Source organism: Alosa alosa, chromosome 7 (genome assembly GCF_017589495.1).
Source record: "Alosa alosa isolate M-15738 ecotype Scorff River chromosome 7, AALO_Geno_1.1, whole genome shotgun sequence".
In the NCBI taxonomy this organism is placed as follows: Eukaryota; Metazoa; Chordata; class Actinopteri; order Clupeiformes; family Clupeidae; genus Alosa; species Alosa alosa.
The window spans coordinates 6,727,070-6,747,073 of NC_063195.1; the positions used below are offsets into that span (position 1 = coordinate 6,727,070).

Below are 20,004 nucleotides of genomic sequence, written 5' to 3' on the forward strand. Positions count from 1 at the left end.
CTTCTTCTACTCCACTCCTCTCTTCTACTCCTCCTCCTCTCTTCTCCTCCACTCCTCTCTTCTACTACTCCACCCCTCTCTTCTACTCCTCCACTCCTCTCTTCTCCTCCACCCTTCTCTTCTACTCCACTCCTCTCTTCTACTACTCCACCCTTCTCTTCTACTCCACTCCTCTCTTCTACTACTCCACCCTTCTCTTCTACTCTTCTACTACTCCACTCCTCTCTACTACTCCACCCCTCTCTTCTTCTCCACTCCTCTCTTCTTCTACTCGACCCCTCTCTACTATTACTCCACCCCTCTTTTCTACTCCAGTTTGGGCTTGTTTTTATGTCTGTACATGTGCATTCTTGTTTCATGTGGTTTATCTTTCATCTAACTAAATCTTTGTTACTGGTTATCTCATAAGTTATCTTTTTTATTTGATTATTCAAGCCAAAGTCCTTTTAGGCAAGTCCCTCCACTCGGTGGCCATATAGCAATGCTTTTTGGGCACTCATCGGGCATCCTATTTAGCAGAAATGCTTGTGCGCAAGGCTTCACGACACCAATCTTGCTCTAGCTACGAGTTCACTACATGATTGTTCACAACACAGTTTTAACAGTGATTGGGCACAAAGTCTTCACAACACACCATATGATTGGCTCAATGTATTCACATCACACCACATGATTGGCTCAATGTATTCACATGTCGACGCTTTGCCGAGGTAGGGGTGTGATATGTGTAGAAAACTGCCATATTGGCGTTACAAACTAACCCCATGCATTTCTATGAAGAATTTTTGGTGTGCTGTGTCTCCTCATTAGAAAGTCTCTGTTTAGGTTGACTGTGTTCAACTGGTATTTAACTGACTCTAGTGTATGGCAAGTATTTGGTTTTACTTTCCGTTTGATTAAATTGATTACATTGAATTATTTACTGTTTAATAAATGTACAATTCATCCACCGTATATCCTCCCTTCCAGTCTCTCTCATGCACACTATTTATTCGTATTGTTTTCATCTTTATATCTGTTGTATCTTTATAAATAGTTGGTGATCCCTAGAACACCACTGCACAGGAAGAAGTTTATTTATTTGTTTACAAGATTGACACATAATGTAAACATTATGTAAACATGCAGAGATAGTGGAGGACATGGAAAACCAAGGTTCTAGAACAGTTCAGTGAGAATTCATACAACTGTATATATATATATATATATATGTATATATTAGTGCTGTCAAACGAATACAATTTTTTTAAAGCTATTTATTTTTATGCAGATCCGAATGAAACCTTCCGTGTGTTACGGCAAGCGCGTAAGTGCGCAACCTCACGTCAGAGCTCCCCCAGAGGACAGTGAGGATAGTTGTCTCAGCGATAGTGCAAGCAGCGATGAGGAGTATGTTCCCAAGCCAGGTGATGAAGAGAGCAGCAGTGATGAGGAAAATGTTGTCAAGCCAGGTGAATCAGGATTCAAAATTAGCACCAGCACCAGCCAAATGCTGGTAAATTTTCATGTTGGCTGGTACTAGATTTTAGACTGAAAATGCTGATTTCCTATTGAATGGCTAGTGAATTTCACCAGTTTATCCATAGATTTTCACATTTCTAAAAGTTAATTGTGACCCCTGCAGGTGATGGTGAGAGCAGCAGCAGTGAGGAGGAGGTTCGAGACCAAGATGCGGGCGATGCAGGCAGGGATGAAGAGAGCAGCAGGAGCAGCAGTGATGAGGAGGTTGATAGCACAGGTGCCCTAGTTGCAAGAAAGAAACGAAAGAGACAAAACAAAGACGTAGTGACATGGAAGACGGTGAAACAGACTCAGAGCTCTGCGAAAAATGTGCCAGTGTGGCAAGGTGCTCTCCCAGACAGTGACTCAATCAAACAGCCTATTGATTATTTCAGACAGTTTTTTGACACTGAACTTTTGGCTCTTATTGTCAATCAGAGCAATCGGTACATCACACAAGAAAATCCAAACCATGCCTTGAAATTAGATCAGAAGGAATTGGAGCAGTTCATAGGAACTGTTTTGTACATGAGTGTTATCCGCTTACCTCGCTCTAGGGTCTACTGGTCTAATGCATGTCGTGTAGAGCAGGTGGCTGATGTGATGCCCTCAAGAACAGGTGGGAAGAAATTAAACATTTCCTTCATTTGAGTGACAACACGACACCCAACAACAGTGACAGGCTGTTCAAAATTAGGCCACTAATTGATTCCCTGCTCCCCAAATTCCAAGCTCTGCCTCAAGATCAGATGTCATTTAAAACAACAAATTGTACAGATGTCATTTGATGTCCATTTCCACCAGGGTTAACAAATTGTGCCATTTAAAAAAGCAGATCAGTTAAAACTTTGAAAACAAGCACATCCTCAAAATTTGAAGGCTCTGTCAACCACAAAATGGGGATTTGTTTGTAGCTCTCAAAATCCCTTGTTTTGTGCAAGGCTGCACAGTGAAGACAAAAAACTCAAAAGGCCTGGTGGAGCAACATTTGATGTTTTATGCAGGTTTGAAGTCTGATCCTCCACCAGGTTCCACAAACAGAGGGCAAAAGCGGGGAAAGTGTCGTGGAATGTCCAAAACCCTTGCACAAGTTCATGGGGTGGTGTTGATGCTAAAACTTAAACGTCATACTCCACATTAGGGTTTACCACTACACCGATTCTTCTTTCCTCACTGTGACATGGTGGTGGTCAACGGCTGGTTGCTCTATCGGCGTGATTGTGACAATATGAATGTTCCACGGAAGAAGCAGAAGGACTTGCTGGCTTTCAGGCTTTCCATTGCACAGGCCCTCTGCATGCAAGGCAAAGATCTGTCGGCCAAAAAGAGGGGGCGGCCTTCGTCTGACGTGGAGCGAGAGTTCAAGAAGAAGCAGCGCAGGGGACCAACCAGGCATTCCCACACAAGATATCCGTGCTGATGCTGTGGGTCACTGGCCGCAAATCGACAGTGTGCGGCAACGCTCCATATTCCCTAAGTGCACGGGCCACACTAGCATCAAGTGTACAAAATGTGATGTTCACCTGTGCCTAAACAAGAACAAAAACTGCTTCTGTGCATTCCACGGGTGAGAAAAATAAAAAAACATCTTTTTTTACATTTTAAAGTGTGTGCATACGTGAGTGTGTGTATGAGTGTATTTCTATGTATGCATGTGTGTCCACGTGTGCGTGCGTGAGTGTGTGCATGTATGTATGCATGTGTGTCCACGTGTGCGTGAATGCGTGCGTGTGTGTGTTTGTATGTATTTATGTGTGTGTGTGTAGTCTGTGGTGTACACGCGGCGGTGGGTGAGTGTGGTGGTGTGGTGAGGGTTAACCCCTGGCTACCTTAAGAGGTGTTTCCTCGGAAACCCTGTCCTTAAATAATTAAAGAGTTTTCTTTAATTATTTAAGGAGCATTGTTTTGTTACATTGTTACATTGTTATATTACAAAGAACAAGACAGTTTTTTCACTGTTACATTACTGTGTTATTGTTATCTTATTATTGACCATTATGCCTGTTGTCGCAAATTTGCAGCATACCAAAATGTCTTTTTATTTTTTGTGCAAAAGTAAAATTAATAATCTCAACGTTATTTACCATCTACTTAAAGGCAAAAACACACATAAAACATTTTTTTTATATACAGCTATATAAGTTCAGGCGTTAAGGGGTTAATCACTGAATTCCTATAGTTAATCACGATTAATCACATATTTTATCATATGATTAAAATTCTATTATTTTACATCTCTGATCTTTCCATAAGTCCATATTAACAATATAAAGCAATTATTGTGTATCTTGATTGGGATTCAAATGAAAACAAAGCAAGTTACTTTATTAACGGAACTTTAAGACGTAGGTCTATTTGATTATTTTAAATCAAATTTCAAAAGATGTGCAGCAGACCTGAAGCAACACAATATATTCTTCAAAAAATAGCTGATATAAACTAAAAGAAATGCTACCGCAGAAGTGCATGCACAAAATGTAGGCCACACACATTATAAAGGGCATAACAAACAGAAAATACTATATTCATAATATGTTCCTTATCTTTGAGTTCAGTTGAAAAAAAGGAACTTTTCGACATGAGTGCACTGCCATTTTATAGGGATACAGTTTATGGTGCGCTGTCACTTGCTACACACATCAGCGCCAAAGTTTTTAACAGGCAAACACTGGATGAACAATGGATTTTATGGAGCAGCTGCCGACCAAATATAACTGAAATCCCAGAATTTACATTCCAAGAAAAGTGCGCGATGCTGGTGTGCGGAGTTGTATTGAAAAGAGTGGAATCTAATGTAAATAAATGAATTGAATGTCGAAAGCAGAGTGCATCGCACTCATGTCGGCATTGGTGTCCACAGCTATTTAAAACACCATTCAGCCGACATGAGTGCGATGCACTCAGCCGGGAGTTCAGAACTGCATTGGTGTTTATTATCTCCATAACTACAGGAGGAGGACTAGGAGGAAGCAAAGATTCTAGCTCCGCTCTAGACATTACCAACCTAATTTGTTTGCAATACCCAACTTGCCAACTTTGGGTGTTTGGATGGGGTGAGATTTTGTCAGATTTTGTAGAAGAAGAGAGGGGTGGAGTAGTAGAAGAGAGGAGTGGAGAAGAAGAGAGGGGTGGAGAAGAAGAGAGGGAGTGGAGAAGAAGAGAGGGGAGTGGAGTAGAAGAGAGGGGGTGGGAGAGAGAAGAGGGGTGGAGAAGAAGAGAGGTGGAGGAAGAAGAAGAGAGGAAGGAGAGAAGAGGGGGGGTGGAGAAGAAGAGAGGGGTGGAGAAGAAGAGAGGGTGGAGTAGAAGAGAGGGGTGGAGTAGAAGAAGAGAGGAGTGGAGTGGAGTAGAAGAAGAGGTGGAGGAGAAGAGAGGGGAGGAGAAGAAGAGAGGGGTGGAGGAGAAGAAGGAGGAGTGGAGAAGAGAGGGGTGGAGTAGAAGAGAGGAGTGGAGTAGTAGAGAGGAGTGGAGGAGAAGAGAGGAGTGGAGTAGTAGAGAGGGGTGGAGTAGAAGAAGAGAGGGGTGGAGTAGAAGAGAGGGAGGAGGAGAAGAGAGGAGGGGAGGAGGAGAAGAAGAGGGGAGGAGTAGAAGAGAGGGGAGGAGTAGAAGAGAGGGGTGGAGTAGAAGAGAAGGGAGGAGTAGAAGAAGAGAGGGTGGAGGAGTAGAAGAGGGAGGAGTAGAAGAGAGGGGAGGAGTAGAAGAGAAGGGTGGAGTAGAAGAAGAGGGGTGGAGTAGAAGAGAGGGGGGAGGAGTAGAAGGGGTGGAGTAGGAAGAGAAAGGGTAGATGAAGAAGAGAGGGGTGGAGTAGAAGAGAGGAGTGGAGGAGTAGAAGAGGGGACGAGTAGAAGAGAGGGGTGGAGTAGAAGAGAAGGGAGGAGTAGAAGAAGAGAGGGGTGGAGTAGAAGAGAGGGGTGGAGTAGAAGAGAGGGGTGGAGTAGGCTTTCCTGATTTTTGGTCTCCTTCCTCGCATTCATGATTTTTTTCTCTTTCATTCTTATTTTGGGTGTGTTTTCATGTCTGTACATGTGATGCATTCTTGTTTCATCACGTGTGGTCTATCTACCATCTAACTCAATCTTTGTTGTTACTGGTTATCTCATGAGTTAACTGTTTTATTTGGTTATCCAAGTTTACTGTGTTCAACTGCCATCTAACCGACTATAGTGTACGGCAAGTATTTGGTTTTACTTTGCGTTTGATTAAATTCATTACATTTAATTATTTACTGTTAAATGTACAATTTAGCCACCATATATTCTCCCTTCCAGTCTCTCTCACACACACACTATTTATTTTGATTTGTATTGTTTTCATCTTTATATCTGTTGTATCTTTAGAAATAGTTGGTGATCCCCAGAACACTACTGCACAGAAAGAAGCGTGTCTAATTGTTTACAAGATTGACACATGATGTAAACATATGTTACATGCCGAGACAGTGGAGGATGGAAATGTGGAGAACCAAGGAACAGCTCAGTGAGAATTCGTACAACCAGCGTATCGTCACAAAGATACATTTCTCTGCATCATGTCCGGTTTTAGGGAAAAACAAGCTAGCATTATGTCATTGATTTCAATGAGAAAGACAGCTAGTCACATGTTAAAATAACTCCTCACTTCTTGTGTGACAGGCACAAGTAAGATAGCCTAGCTAAATTCCCAGTTTGTTTAGGACACCCTGAATGCTATAGGATACACTGTAGCTTATCAGTGATATGTGGGATGTATGCACCAGGGTAACTCAAGTATATAAATTATGTCTTGTAAATGTTTATTAAATAAATAAATAAATAATGTCTGAAATAAATGTTTTAGAATTTAAATGTGGTGTAAGAGTTATCATCTTGTCTTAGTGAAAATGAGTTGATAAGTAGCCTAGGCTAGTTGAGTTGGTTATTAAACATAAATAATAGCTAAATAAATGTGCTGTTTGTATATGTTATAAAGATACATTTTGCATTCTTTTAAATATGTAGGCCTACAACTTCTTTTCACAGCCACACAATTTAGATTCACCACTATAAAATCAAAAGAAAAAAAACATTTAAAAGAATGATTCCATTTAAATTTCTAATTTCATATTGTTAAAGTTTACTTTAGCTTTGATAAAATAGTAACGTTTTAAATAAGTAGGCTATTTTTCTTCATTATGAATTGGAAAAGGAATGAATACACTCAGACTTGTATTTTGAAGAATTACGAATGGCCGCCATATTGGAATTTTGATTGTTGTCGCTGGCTCCAACGAGAAACATTTCACGTGCAGTCAGAGTCTACACAGAGAACACGAACGTTTGTAGATGTTGGTTCAAGACATCGGGGTTTCGAACGCGGTTCCACGTCTTATTAGACACAAACACCAAACCCAAGCTGATGGAGCACTAAACTTGCCGGTACGTGTTTTCACAAACAATATGCCAGAGCTAGTTACCCAAACATCGAAAGAGACCGCTGATCTTAACATAGCACTAGATTCAAACTTTCTTTAGAGATCAGCAGTTTCTCCCGAAAGTTATGGCTGCCGAGCGCATGAATAATGAAAACGAGCGCCGATTCAGGAATCGAGAGCTGTTATCACAACTGTAGGCTAACCGCTCTTACAGAAGCCGTGTTCGAATTGTTTACTTACTCACTCATTCACTGTGTTTGCTATATAGGGGCTACGCGAGCGACGTGCTCCCTTTCATAGTCCACGTCGGACGCAAGCAACGCGGGCGATACGTGAAATGCATCGCTCACGCAATAACGGGGGTAGCAGCAGAGACTTTCTAATAAGGAGACACAGCACTCAAAAAATCCTCCATAGAAATGCATGGGCTTAGTTTGTAACGCCAATATAGCAGTTGTCTACGCATATGTGAATACATTGAGCCAATAATGTGGTGTGTTGTGAAGACATCGTGCCAATCATGTGTTGTGATCTCGCCGCTGGAGCAAGATAGCAGTAGATTGGTGTCGTGAAGCCTTGCGCACGCGCAAATCTGCTGAAACGGATGCCCGATGAGTGCCCAAAAAGCGTTGCCATATGGCTGCAGAGTGGAGGGACTTGCCTAAAAGTACTTTGGTAGCAGTCACTGGTAACTTTGCGGGTGACATTCCGAGTGATATTCAGGCTGTCTGTTAAAGTTACATCCCAAGAGGCTCTTTTGGAGAGCCACGGATCAGTTTTCATTCAGAATCTGTCAAAAGACTCCAAGGACACATGTTGTGTTTAGGAACATGGTAGGCCTACACAATTTATAAATTGTGAATGAATGTGAACTACTGTGCACAGCCCCATGCTTTTCTGACGTGATGAGCATGTTATTAGCAGCGGTTATCTAATAGTTATCTACAAGTCTGAAGTCTCCTCCAAGTGACAATCATATTATACATGAATAGCATGTAGCCTACGATGCGGAGAAAGATAAGCTATAAGAATATTTTTTACTCTTAGTTGGCCATTGTATCCAAAGCTTCTGTAAATATAACACTTGATGTAATGTACAATACTTGCAGTGTCGCCCCCATCTACAACGCATAGTATTGCATGCATCGGCACGTCGCGTATCAAAAAACTGCTACGCATTGATGCATAATGGCGGCTGAAGCGTAGCGATGCGTAGCCTTGCGGACGCTTATGCGTACTAATGAGTTGACTCTGTAAGAACCCTAACAGAGAGCACAGAAATGACGTTTGCTTCAGGCCGCACACCGGCATTGTTTTCTGCTCTGGGCCATACAGAGACCTTTTGAGTCTCTCATCAGAGTGAGATTGAAGAAGAGTTTTGAAAGAGGAAGACACCTGTGTGTGTATACATCACTGAGGAAATGGTTCGTGTTTGTGCATTTCCCAATTGTGAAAACCGAATGAGAAAATACAACGGGTTGAGCTTTCACCGGCTACCATTCAAGGAATTGGATACATTGCAGTTGTGGCTGACCGTACTTCACCTTGATGTGCAAACTCCGTTAGATGTCCTGCGTGAGAAAGATTACCGTGTATGCAGCGATCATTTTGACAAAGGGGACTTCTACGACCAATCAAATAAAAAATGGCACAGTTATCTGAAGAAAAATTGTATTCCACGACCGAAGTCTTCAGCTGCAGACACCATTGACGTAATGTATTATCTTCCCAAGTTCATGTTTCTATTGTCCTTCGAAGTCTAGCATAGCCTACAAGGCTACATGATTGTGTTGTTTTGCAGACGTTTAATGTGATGTTGAGGTTATGGGGTTTTGTCAATTGCAAAAACACAAAGTTTATAATGTTTCGCCACACCATTTGAGTTACGGTGGTGTCTCGTAGGGAACCAACTCTTGTTCCATTGGTCTTGGAATGGTTTTCTGAGTGTGTTATAACCCCAAATGTGGTTTAATACTATATTGGGGTTAGAACGTGGTTTAATACTATATTGGGGTTAGAACGTGGTTTAAGCTTAATACTATATTGGGGTTAAAAATGGCCAGATTGCCCCTTTAAGTCCCATAGACTTAGTAGGGATGTCCCGGTAAAACGGTTTTACAATTAACCACGGTGTAAAACGTCACGGTTAATAAATCGTGACGGCTCACTTACACCGCCTTTCCATTGACACTCATAAAAACGTACATCCGGTACCATAGACAGATTAGCGCAACTCGAACGGAACCAAAACAAAATTACATCAATGGTGAACTCAACAGAAAGTGCTGCTTGTCTCGGCAGAAGAACAAGAACAAAACACTGTCAACAATGCTTTATATCAGCCCCGCTGCCCCCCAAAAAATGCACAGTAATACCCTGAAATTACACATATCACAATTCCTAATTTTAGTATTGATACTTTTAAGAATGTCAGTGTTGTTTTGCAGTAAGATGCATACATGTACAAACGAGGCGTTTCTAGAGCCTCGCCTCCCCTAGCTTGAGCCTTTCTTCACTCTCTTTTCTCCTCACACACACACAAAAGCGCAGCTTTCAAAGCTGCAGCTGTCGTGCCAAAAACAGCGATACACGGCTGCTCGTTTAAGTGATGCTAAGGCTGCCCAGAAACAAATAATAAAAGGCCAATGTTAAGTTGATTTGCTCACTTGCATCTGTCAAGTTTGTATAGCTAACCTACCTAGGCTATGAGATTTAGTTCATTTAGGCCTACTGTTGGGTTTAACATTTCAGAAATAGGCTACGCGACCTATTGGCAAACTTTTACATCTGGAGTTACTTGCTAACTATCTCGCTAGCTCACGTCATGTCACTTGAGCAGTGCTCGCAAAAATCATAAAGGAACATTTCGAGACACTTTATGATCCCAGAAAGACTAATTACTTTCATGTATTTCTTAAAGTGACAGGCACTCAATTAGACCTAGACACCACAAATGTGCAACTCAATTAGACCTACACATCACATTATTGACTGCGTTTACATGCACTTCAGTATTCCGGTTATTATGCTTATCCCGGGTTGGATCTTATGCCCCAATTTGTCTTTTAGCGAACTCGTAGCTCGTCAGTGACATCATGTCATACGAGCTGTTTGTGTTCTGTTTGTCAACCAGCTGCTCTACCGTGTGCTAGCATTTGGGTATTGTTAGCAGTCGTTGCTAGCCAGTTTGTAACGAAGCATTACACAGTGTTTTACCCAAACGTCATAACATCATAGCGACAAATAGAAGTTGGACACTCTTGTTTCTACAACTGATTTAATGTGACACAAATCCAACAGAACTGCTAATAAACAGTAGCCTGGCGAGCCAGACCCACATTAAAATGTAGGGTCTGGGCACTCACCGTTCACAGTGCTCAGTCCGAGGGGCGGGATAATCAGTTGTCTTTCAAATTCCCTCTGCACGCAATAGGACGCAGTAGGATTTTTTTTTCAAGTAGCAGGGAATTCAAGCCAAACCGTTGCAACTCTGCCATCAATCATTATGTTAAGCCCACCTAACGACTCTATACACGATTTCAATGCCCTAATTAAGTTTCGATTTCTGGAGCTCACAAGCCAACGGAGAGTTGCTAGACTAGCCCTGCTAGGGCGTCTAGATTTCTAGGCTAAATAAACAGAGCATATAAGGCTTAAATTTACTGTTAATGGGCACAGCCCAAATCGTAGTACTCTGGGCTAGACCGAGTTGTGGAGTCGTGTTTGGACTTCAGAGGGCTGTCCCTGGGCGTTCTCATGATGGCAGTGCTCATGATGCCAAAGTCCTGTGGCAGTCAGAGCTGTTCAAGAAAGAAGACCAGTTGCCCAAAGACCGTAGTGTGATGGAACACAATCATGAAACTATGCCTTATGTTGGTGAACTTGTTTCTATAAGTTGTCTGTAAGCGCCCTAGATCGTGGCATGACAATTGAATTGATTGTTAGCTTCTTGCCGGGCAAGGATGACTATGGGGTGATGGTAGTGTAGTGGTTAAGGAGCTGGGCTGGCATGCAGTAGCCTGAAAGTTGTCGGTTCAATTCCTGGCTTCCACCGTTGTGCCCTTGAGCAAGGCACTTAACCCCAAGTTGCTCCGGGGACAATGTAATCCCTTGTAATATTGAAATTGCATTTGGGAGACTGAAGTCAAGGTGGAGAATTCTTTTGAAACGCAGTGACCTACACTTTTTCCCCATTTGTTATTGCAACTTGCTGTGCCCTACGATTTTTGTGAACGACAAAAAGAACGAGTGTGCCCTACGATTTTTGTGAACGAGTACACCCAAGATGGAGGCAGGAGGCAGCAACTAAGGAGCAATGTTTCCCAGAGAGGCTACAAATGCCACCGATGCAGGTGGCCAGGCAGTCAGTGGGGGCACTTACCAATTATATGGCAGCAAAATTTCCACTATGCCATGGTTTACATCCTTGAGCTGTTCACACCACTTAATGTCATAACAATGAACACAACTTTAATAAATTGATTAATTTATTAAATATCTCAAAAAACAAAACATTTTTTTAGTAAATAAACACATTTTATAGATCAAAAAAAGAGGTTTCTGTGTCATCCTCCATTGCTCTACTCTGTTGTGGTGTGGTGCTTGAGATAGGTTGGAGGGAGATCATAGGGGAAAGGGAACCTTTTGGGCACTGCGGGTGGGACATGAGAGGATATAACGTCCGCAACACTGCGTTTGACTCCCATATATTTAATGCACAAAAGGCAACGTTTCGACCCTGCTGGGTCTTCTTCAGGCAAAAAAAAAAAAAAAGGAAACCTGACTTAGCATTTTTATTTTTCTTTATTCTGTTTCTCTGACTACAGGAAATTGAAAACTTTGGACGGAATCATCTTTGTACTACTAGCAACATGGACCTCGGACTTCCATTTAGTCCTGACTGTGCTGAAACGCACCAGGTTGACCTGAGAGTGATCGTGAAAGAGGAAGATATAAAAGAGGAGGAGTATGGTCATGTGACATCATGTCCAGATGAAGATGAAGAAAAGCCCTTTGCAGAGTTTGACTGTAAATCTGAAACAGACGTCACAGAGTCACCAGAGTCTACGTACAATGAAATGCTACAGACAACAGTGAAGACTGAAGTGAAGAAAGAGGAGGAGGAAGAGGAGGAGGAAGAGGAGGAACAACATGAACATCTGCTGGAAAGTAAGTCCTCTCACTAGTGATAATCAAATGAAGCTTTGGTGAACCACTGAACCACAGCAGTGTGAACCTAGCGACACTAGCTGAAAAGCAAAATGGTCACACATACATTTTTTTTCACATAAAAAGTCCTTAGCCAAACCAATATTCTTGGTTACATAACTGGTTTGGGTAAGGACTTTTATGTTGAAAAATCTACATGTGGCAGCAATATTGGATTTTTTCATTAGTGTTGCTAGCTTCACACTGCTGTGGTTTAGTGGTTCACCAAAGCTTAATTTGCCCATCACTAGCTCTCACACAGAGCTAAATAGAACGTTCAAGCATTGTTTTTGTTTTTATTGATGAAAGGGTCTATAGATTGGTGTGTTGCACTGAAATGTTGTGTCTCTAGAGGGCGCTGTTGCAATCAGGTCAGTGGCAGCACTGTGTTGTATTACATTGTGTTTTTACTGCTCTGAATCACTCACATGCACAGCAAGGTACTTACCCAATTAACAAAAGCCCATACATAGTCAACAGAGAGACACATTTTAGATTAGAGACGTTTTTGTTTAGTTTTAGAGTAGACTGTTCATGTAGCTGTTTAAAACGCAGCAAAACAAAAAAAGTATGTTTTAGATAAAAGCAAATACCACAAAACTAAAACAATGTTAAAGGATGGGTAATGCAACCGTATTGAGGCCCAGAACTAGGTTCCAACAAACCTTTATATTGTTTGACTACAAATGGGCCCTTAAACTGTGCTGAACATTCGCTTGATGGTGAGTCTCTGAATGTCATCAAACAAATAAATGATACAATAAGGTAAAATAGTTACATAGTTATGTGTGCGAAATTATGGCAACTAAACAGATTGAATTCAGATTCCGAAAAACAGACCTGTCATTTAACGGCAGTTCAACACTAATGCATATGATCATATCAAATGCAAGCACCCTGGAGCAGTGATAACGTTAGCTTACTCCAGATGGGTAAATTTTAGTAGCCTAACGTTGACTTTTTCAATGACCGATGTCTTTGTGGCAGCTGGCTATAATTGTATATCGTAGTGTTCATGTCCGTTTACCTGTCTGAAAAGATTATTAGTAGCCTATCATAATAGCTGTTTTTAATTGCAATAGAACAGTGAATTATAGGACTAGCCTTTGTTTGTGTTGGTAACGCATGCAGTTACTATGGTGAACTATGGTGGCCTATAGTGGCCAACTATAATAAACTATGGTGGCCTATGATGACCTTCAATTTGTGTTATCACCCTAAGAGAATAAATACTCTTTTCTCATTGGCTGGTGGGTGGCTATTAATGGTGAATAACGGGATACCTATGAAGTATATCTGGTAAAAAAAAGTTGAATCACTGTTCCATCTCAATGCTTATGAATGGTAACTGTAACAGAAGGACGATGGTTGAGCCTGGAAGTAGGCTTCGCAACAATGGAATCAACTGTAAACAAGCTAACTATCCAATGTTAGGGCCAAAGAAAGTTGTGCAACAAACTTAACAAGTCGGCTTCTTAGTAAATGGAACAGTTTACAGTTTTTAGTAGAAGGGGGTCACTTGCGCTTCAGTCTGGTTGGTGCTCACGGAACAGGACACAGAAGTCAAAAAGGGAGATCCAAGGTCTAAGAAGAGCCAAGGAGCAGGACCCGGAGCACACCTAAAGTGTTTTTATTCGTGCAAAATGACTAACGTTTCGACGCCCATGCATCGTCTTCAGAGTTTTTTGAATAAAAACACTTTAAGCATTGAGTGCTCCGGTCCTGCTCCTTGGCTTTTGTTAGACCTTGGATCTCCCTAGTTTACATTTTTTGTTTGACAGACTAGGTTACTTGGACTTTAATTTGTGCTATCACGTTTAAGTTTCATATTAATCTGGGTCGTTCTTTTAATCTACTATGGGCATTTATATTATGTTTTTTTTGTTTTACAATTTACTATTTACAATTTGAATCGATTTTTTCTCCCCACAAGTGGCGATGACGAGCCTGAGCACCTACGGCTCTGCGAGAATTCGGAATCCAACAATGCTTTCACTCATGTGTCAAATGCACATATCTGATGTGTGGAGTACTATTTGTTTCTGCTAGTTTTATACATCTCTGTCCCTGAGCAACTGTGAGGGATGAGATGGTGTCTAATTTCATAAATTTTCGCGCATGGGAACCATAGATTTCAGTCTAGCTGGCATACTGTGTATGTAGTTCCAGTCCTTGATTGTGATTGGCTGAATCGCGTTTGATGCCATTGTAAAATGCAGCATAAACATACACCTTGACCGCATTTCGTTCTATATTACTGCTATATCTTAACTTGATACAAAAGTAGTAGTAGCTGCGTCTGGACGTTGCTTGGCAACCATTCAGATAGAGGAAATATATTTCTTGGCGGAAGAATGATTATCTAGGAATTACTCGTTTTAGTTCTAATTGCTGTGCCTTTACTTTTGAAACTTTACCAGGTATTTATAACAGTTTTAGAAAAGCAATAAGGCACTCGAGTCCGTAGGTTACACTGATTCTACAACAGCTAAGGGGGGTTTACTCCGCTAGCACGTCGTGCCTAACAACGCCCCTTGTAGAATCAGTGTAACCTTTGGCCTCTCGGGGCTTATTGCTTAAGCCTAGGTCCACTTTCAGACTCATTGTTCATTCATGCAAACATGGTGCTTTTTGGCGCCTCCCGCTTTTTTCACGTCAGTTTGGGTGACTTGTGTGAATTGTGTAAATCCGAAGAGTTTTTTGTTTTTTTTTGTGGGGGCTCTAGCTTTTTTCACATCATCTATCGCAGGCTAGATATGGACCTGCTGGTTAATGTCGATTCTTGCAATGAAAATTTGATTTCAACAACTGGGCCCTGAAGCAGTCCCAAAAGATATCTACTAAAGCATGTCCTATCTGTTCACTGACCCTCTCTGTCTTGTAATGTAGTGTATTAAACAACACCATGAAGCTGCAGTGATTACCAGCATTACGTTAGCAGAGCTGCTTTGAGTTCACACAGTGTAGTGTATTGAACAACACCATGAAGCTGCAGTGATTACCAGCGTTACGTTAGCAGAGCTGCTTTGAGTAAGATATCTACTAAAACATGTCCTTGAATTTCCCCTGGGGATCTATCTATCTATCTATCTATGTCCTATCTGTTCACTGACCCTCTCTGTCTTGTAATGTGTAAGTCATAACTAGTGATTATATTTCTGCACTTTAATTCTATTTGAAGTTAGATATTTCCTCATCAGTATCTAATTGCCAAATGTGGAACATCTATTGTCATTCTAAGTCTCTATGGTAACTCTTCCAGGCATATCAGAACATCCACATGTAATGGCACAGAAGATCCATGGACAGAGTGATGAACTCAACCTGCAACTGAAAGGAGGTCTGCACCACTGCTCGGTCTGCAAGAAGAGTTTCATGACCCTGAGAGAACTTGAGAAACACCAGCAAACACACTCAGTTTGGGTGAATGAAAGCAAGTCTCACATAAAAAAAAAAAAAAAAGGTTCTCATTGTGAAAAAGCATTTACAACATCCTCACTAGTTAACCACCACATGCTTACACACACTGGAGAGAAGCCTCGTAAATGTTTGAAGTGTGGAAAAGGGTTTTCACACAACTCAAGTCTTTCTCGCCACATGCTTGTACACAAAGGAGAGAAGTCTCATAAAAGGTATCATAAATGTTCCCAGTGTGGAATATCATTTACAACATCCCAAGATCTTCAAAGCCACATGCTTACACACTCTGAGGAGAAGCCTCATAAATGTACCCAGTGTGGAAAAACTTTTTCACAAATTTCAAATCTTAACACCCATATGCGAATACACACTGGAGAGAAGCCTCATAAATGTACCCAGTGTGGAAAAGCTTTTATAACCTCCACAGATGTCAAACGCCACATGCTTATACATACGGGAGAAAAGCCTTATGAATGTGTCCAGTGTGGAAATGCTTTTTCACAACTGTCAACTCTTAGGAGCCATTTGCTAAGACACCGTACAGGGAAGCCTCATGAATGTGCCCAGTGTGGAAAAGTATTTATAACCTCTACAGATCTCAAATTCCACATGTTTACACATACTGGAGAAAAGCCTTATGAATGTGTCCAGTGTGGAAAAGCTTTTTTACAAAAGTCATCTCTTAAGAGTCATATGCTAAGACACCGTACAGCGAAGCCTCACAAATGTGCCCAGTGTGGAAGAGCATTTGACAGATCTACAGATCTTAAACGCCACATGCTTAGACATACTGGAGAGAAGGCTCATATATGTGTCCAGTGTGGGAAAGCCTTTGTATACATGTTCACACTTAAAAGACACATGCGAATTCATAGTAATGAGAAGCCTCATAAATGTGTCCAGTGTGGAAACGGTTTTTCACTAATTTCACATCTTAAAAGCCATATGCTAATGCACACTGGAGGTAAGCCTCATAAATGTGTCCAGTGTGGAAAGAGTTTTTCACAAATTTCATGTCTTAAAAAACACATGCTGATACACACTGGAGAGAAGCCTCATAAATGTGCCCAGTGCGGAAAAGCTTTTTCACAGATTTCAAATCTGAAGACCCACATGCGAATTCACACTGGAGAGAAGCCTCATAAATGTGCCCAGTGTGGAAAAGCATTTATAACCTCCACAGATCTCAATCGTCACATGCTTACACATACTGGAGAAAAGCCTTACAAATGTGTTCAGTGTGGAAAAGCTTTTTCACAAATGTCAACTCTTAAATGCCATATGCTAAGACACCCTACAGAGAAGCCTCACAAATGTGCCCAGTGTGGAAAAGCTTTTACACGCTTCTCAACTCTTAAAAAACACATGCTCAGACACTCTATAGAGAAGCCTCACAAATGTGCCCAATGTGGAAAAAGTCTTTTCTAATGGTTCAGCTCTTAAAACCCACGAAGCTTACGCGACCGGAGAGAGAAGCCTCATCAATGTGCCCCAGTGTGGAAAAGCTTTTTCACAAATTTCAAATCTTAAACCCACAGAGTACACACACACTAGAGAGAAGCCTCATGAATGTACCCAGTGTGGAAAAAGCTTTTACAGCGAAGCCTCACAAATGTACCCAGTGTGGAAGAGCATTTGACAGATCTACAGATCTTAAACGCCACATGCTTAGACATACTGGAAAGGCTCATATATGTGTCCAGTGTGGGAAAGCCTTTGTATACATGTTCACATTAAAAGACACATCTCAATTCATAGTAATGAGAAGCCTCATAAATGTGTCCAGTGTGGAAACGGTTTTCACTAATTTCACATCTTAAAAGCCATATGCTAATGCACACTGGAGGTAAGCCTCATAAATGTGTCCAGTGTGGAAAGAGTTTTTCACAAATTTCATGTCTTAAAAACACATGCTGATACACACTGGAGAGAAGCCTCATAAATGTGCCCAGTCTTGGGAAAAGCTTTTTCACAGATTTCAAATCTGAAGACCCACATGCGAATTCACACTGGAGAGAAGCCTCATAAATGTGCCCAGTGTGGAAAAGCATTTATAACCTCCACAGATCTCAATCGTCACATGCTTACACATACTGGAGAAAAGCCTTACAAATGTGTTCAGTGTGGAAAAGCTTTTTCACAAATGTCAACTCTTAAATGCCATATGCTAAGACACCCTACAGAGAAGCCTCACAAATGTGCCCAGTGTGGAAAAGCTTTTACACGCTTGTCAACTCTTAAAAAACACATGCTCAGACACTCTATAGAGAAGCCTCACAAATGTGCCCAATGTGGAAAAGTCTTTTCTAATGGTTCAGCTCTTAAAACCCACGAGCTTACGTACACCGGAGAGAAGCCTCATCAATGTGCCCAGTGTGGAAAAGCTTTTTCACAAATTTCAAATCTTAAAACCCACATGAGAGTACACACTAGAGAGAAGCCTCATGAATGTACCCAGTGTGGAAAAGCTTTTACACGAAATTCAACTCTTAAAAGCCATTATGCTAATACACACTGGAGAGAAGCCTCATGAGTGTGGAAAAGCATTTGACAGGTCCACAGATATTCTACTCTAGCAGGAGCATAACTCGTTATGGTTATAGTTATCGTTATCATTCTTGGTGTGAATGGGCCTTAATTTTTACCTTGTGCATTTTGTTTTCTTTTTTTATTATGATCTTTATTTTTTAAACTATTCTTTGACTATTGCCCTTCTATGCTTTTATTTGTTATTACTGTTTGCATTTGTTCATGTAAAGCACATTGAATGATCTCTGTGTATGAAATGCGGTATACCAAATAAAACTGTGGTATACCAATTATGAAAGAACAAATAAACTGTGGTATACCAATTGTAACCCACATGGATAGCCAGCTTGCCCATTGTGATGTACCAATAATTCTTTGGTGACCCCTAGAGGGCGCACGAGACAGGTTCAAACAATCAAATAATAATAAACAACTGCTACTACAAATTAGAGACGGACGTCGAACGGATAACTAACGATACAGAAAGAAAGAAGAAGAATATTAATCAAAACAAGAATAATCTTGACCAAACAGAAATCAAACACATTTCTTTTGATCGAAAAGCTTCAATCCTGGTGAGTCGCTAACCCCAAATAATTATTTATTATGTAGGTTGCCAAGTCACTTAACAAAGACAACGTTATTATCCTGATAACTGTTACAGATAAACCACTTCCTGAACAAAGACCTCGTTGGACCATCGTAACAGATCGAAACATATTAATCACTTGAATCCTGGTGAGCTAGTAATTTTTAAAGGTTTATCTTGTAATCGCATTTTTTTTCTATGTTGTGCTAACCTAAGCTAAGCCACCTACACTGGAGACTAATGACCCTAAATACACCCTAATGTATTTTTCGTGAGTGATATACTTTTTAAAAACCTGTCAGGACAACCTCTTAATGAGATCGATTTTATAATGTATGACGTTACAAACAATTTAGGATTTAAAACAAAAAAAAAAGGTATCCTGTGTTTGTTATTCTGGGAAGCCAAAGTGCTGGTTAGCTGTCTTAGATAGCCTTCAAGCTAACCGCTCTGCGGTTACCATGTGAACCCATAGCAACCAAACAAACTGGTAACGTAAATGGATTCATGGAAATAATATTCTGAACTTTAGCATTTTATGAACTTGGTTGACCTCAGTACTATGGTTATGATATGCCTATGATAGTTTTATTATAGAAATGATTGAGAAGGAGATCCATTGCATTAATTAGTATTCTGTACAATTTTGTACAGACTGGTTTTTTGATTACCCTTTCAACCACTCCTTGACCTACGCCTTGGATACCTCGAATTTCCTGCTGTGATACCCTTCCCTGGACCATTTGTGTCTACGCCTTGGATACCTCAAATTCCCTGCTGTGATACCCTTCCCTGGACCATCCTCATCGCCATTCTTCCTTGCAATATTCCCAGAAATTGAACCCCCGCCTTCATCCACTTTCCACCCAGTGACTGTGGTAGGATCTGGGCAAATACACCTACACCCACGGACTGTGACATTAAGGAATTACATCCACCACTATTTTTTATTTAATTATTCATTTTGAGTGCACTCTCTTTTATTTTTGGGGTTTATGTTTATTTTGTTATTTTAAGTTCAGAGATCTCAAGGGAATTATTTAATGAAAAGTTACCTAAGTGCCGGCACTTCTGATAAACTGATATTATAGTTATATGTTAAGAATTGTATTTTTATTGTATAAGAAAAAGTGATTTAACGCCATAAGTATATAAATCAAATAAGTAGCAATAGTAATAAATTGAATATAGAGTCAAATAAAATAGTATAACATATAACGATTAAAATAGATCAATAAATAAAGGGTATATCAAATAGGGTTTAAATAGACTATAAATAGATTTTAAATAGAATATCAATAATACAGTCAAATTAAATAGTAAATATATATATATCACAATAGTTTTTTATATTTCCACTGATACCTTAGAA

At 40.6% G+C, this 20,004-nt stretch overlaps 3 protein-coding genes and 1 long non-coding RNA gene across 4 annotated transcripts in view; all 4 read left to right on the top strand.

Moving 5' to 3' along the window:
- The window catches only part of LOC125297241 (zinc finger protein 729-like), a 540,495-nt gene that overhangs the window by 510,799 nt on the left and 9,692 nt on the right, over positions 1-20,004 (top strand). The gene's annotated exons all lie outside the window — the stretch shown is intronic.
- Positions 6,708-16,942, top strand: LOC125297499 (zinc finger protein 260-like). Its single transcript, XM_048247855.1, has 3 exons — positions 6,708-6,890; positions 11,713-12,055; positions 15,357-16,942. Exons 1-3 carry the CDS (start codon positions 6,798-6,800, stop codon positions 16,940-16,942), a joined length of 2,022 nt encoding a protein of 673 aa, XP_048103812.1. The 5' UTR covers positions 6,708-6,797.
- Positions 17,328-18,220, top strand: LOC125297406 (zinc finger protein ZFP2-like). The gene is given in 2 exon segments (XM_048247779.1): positions 17,328-18,023; positions 18,025-18,220. Coding segments are annotated over 2 exon segments (633 nt in total). The 5' UTR covers positions 17,328-17,456; the 3' UTR covers positions 18,091-18,220.
- Positions 18,230-19,592, top strand: LOC125297433. Its single transcript, XR_007194016.1, has 3 exons — positions 18,230-18,618; positions 18,708-18,781; positions 19,287-19,592. It is a non-coding gene; the product is annotated as an uncharacterized LOC125297433 (long non-coding RNA).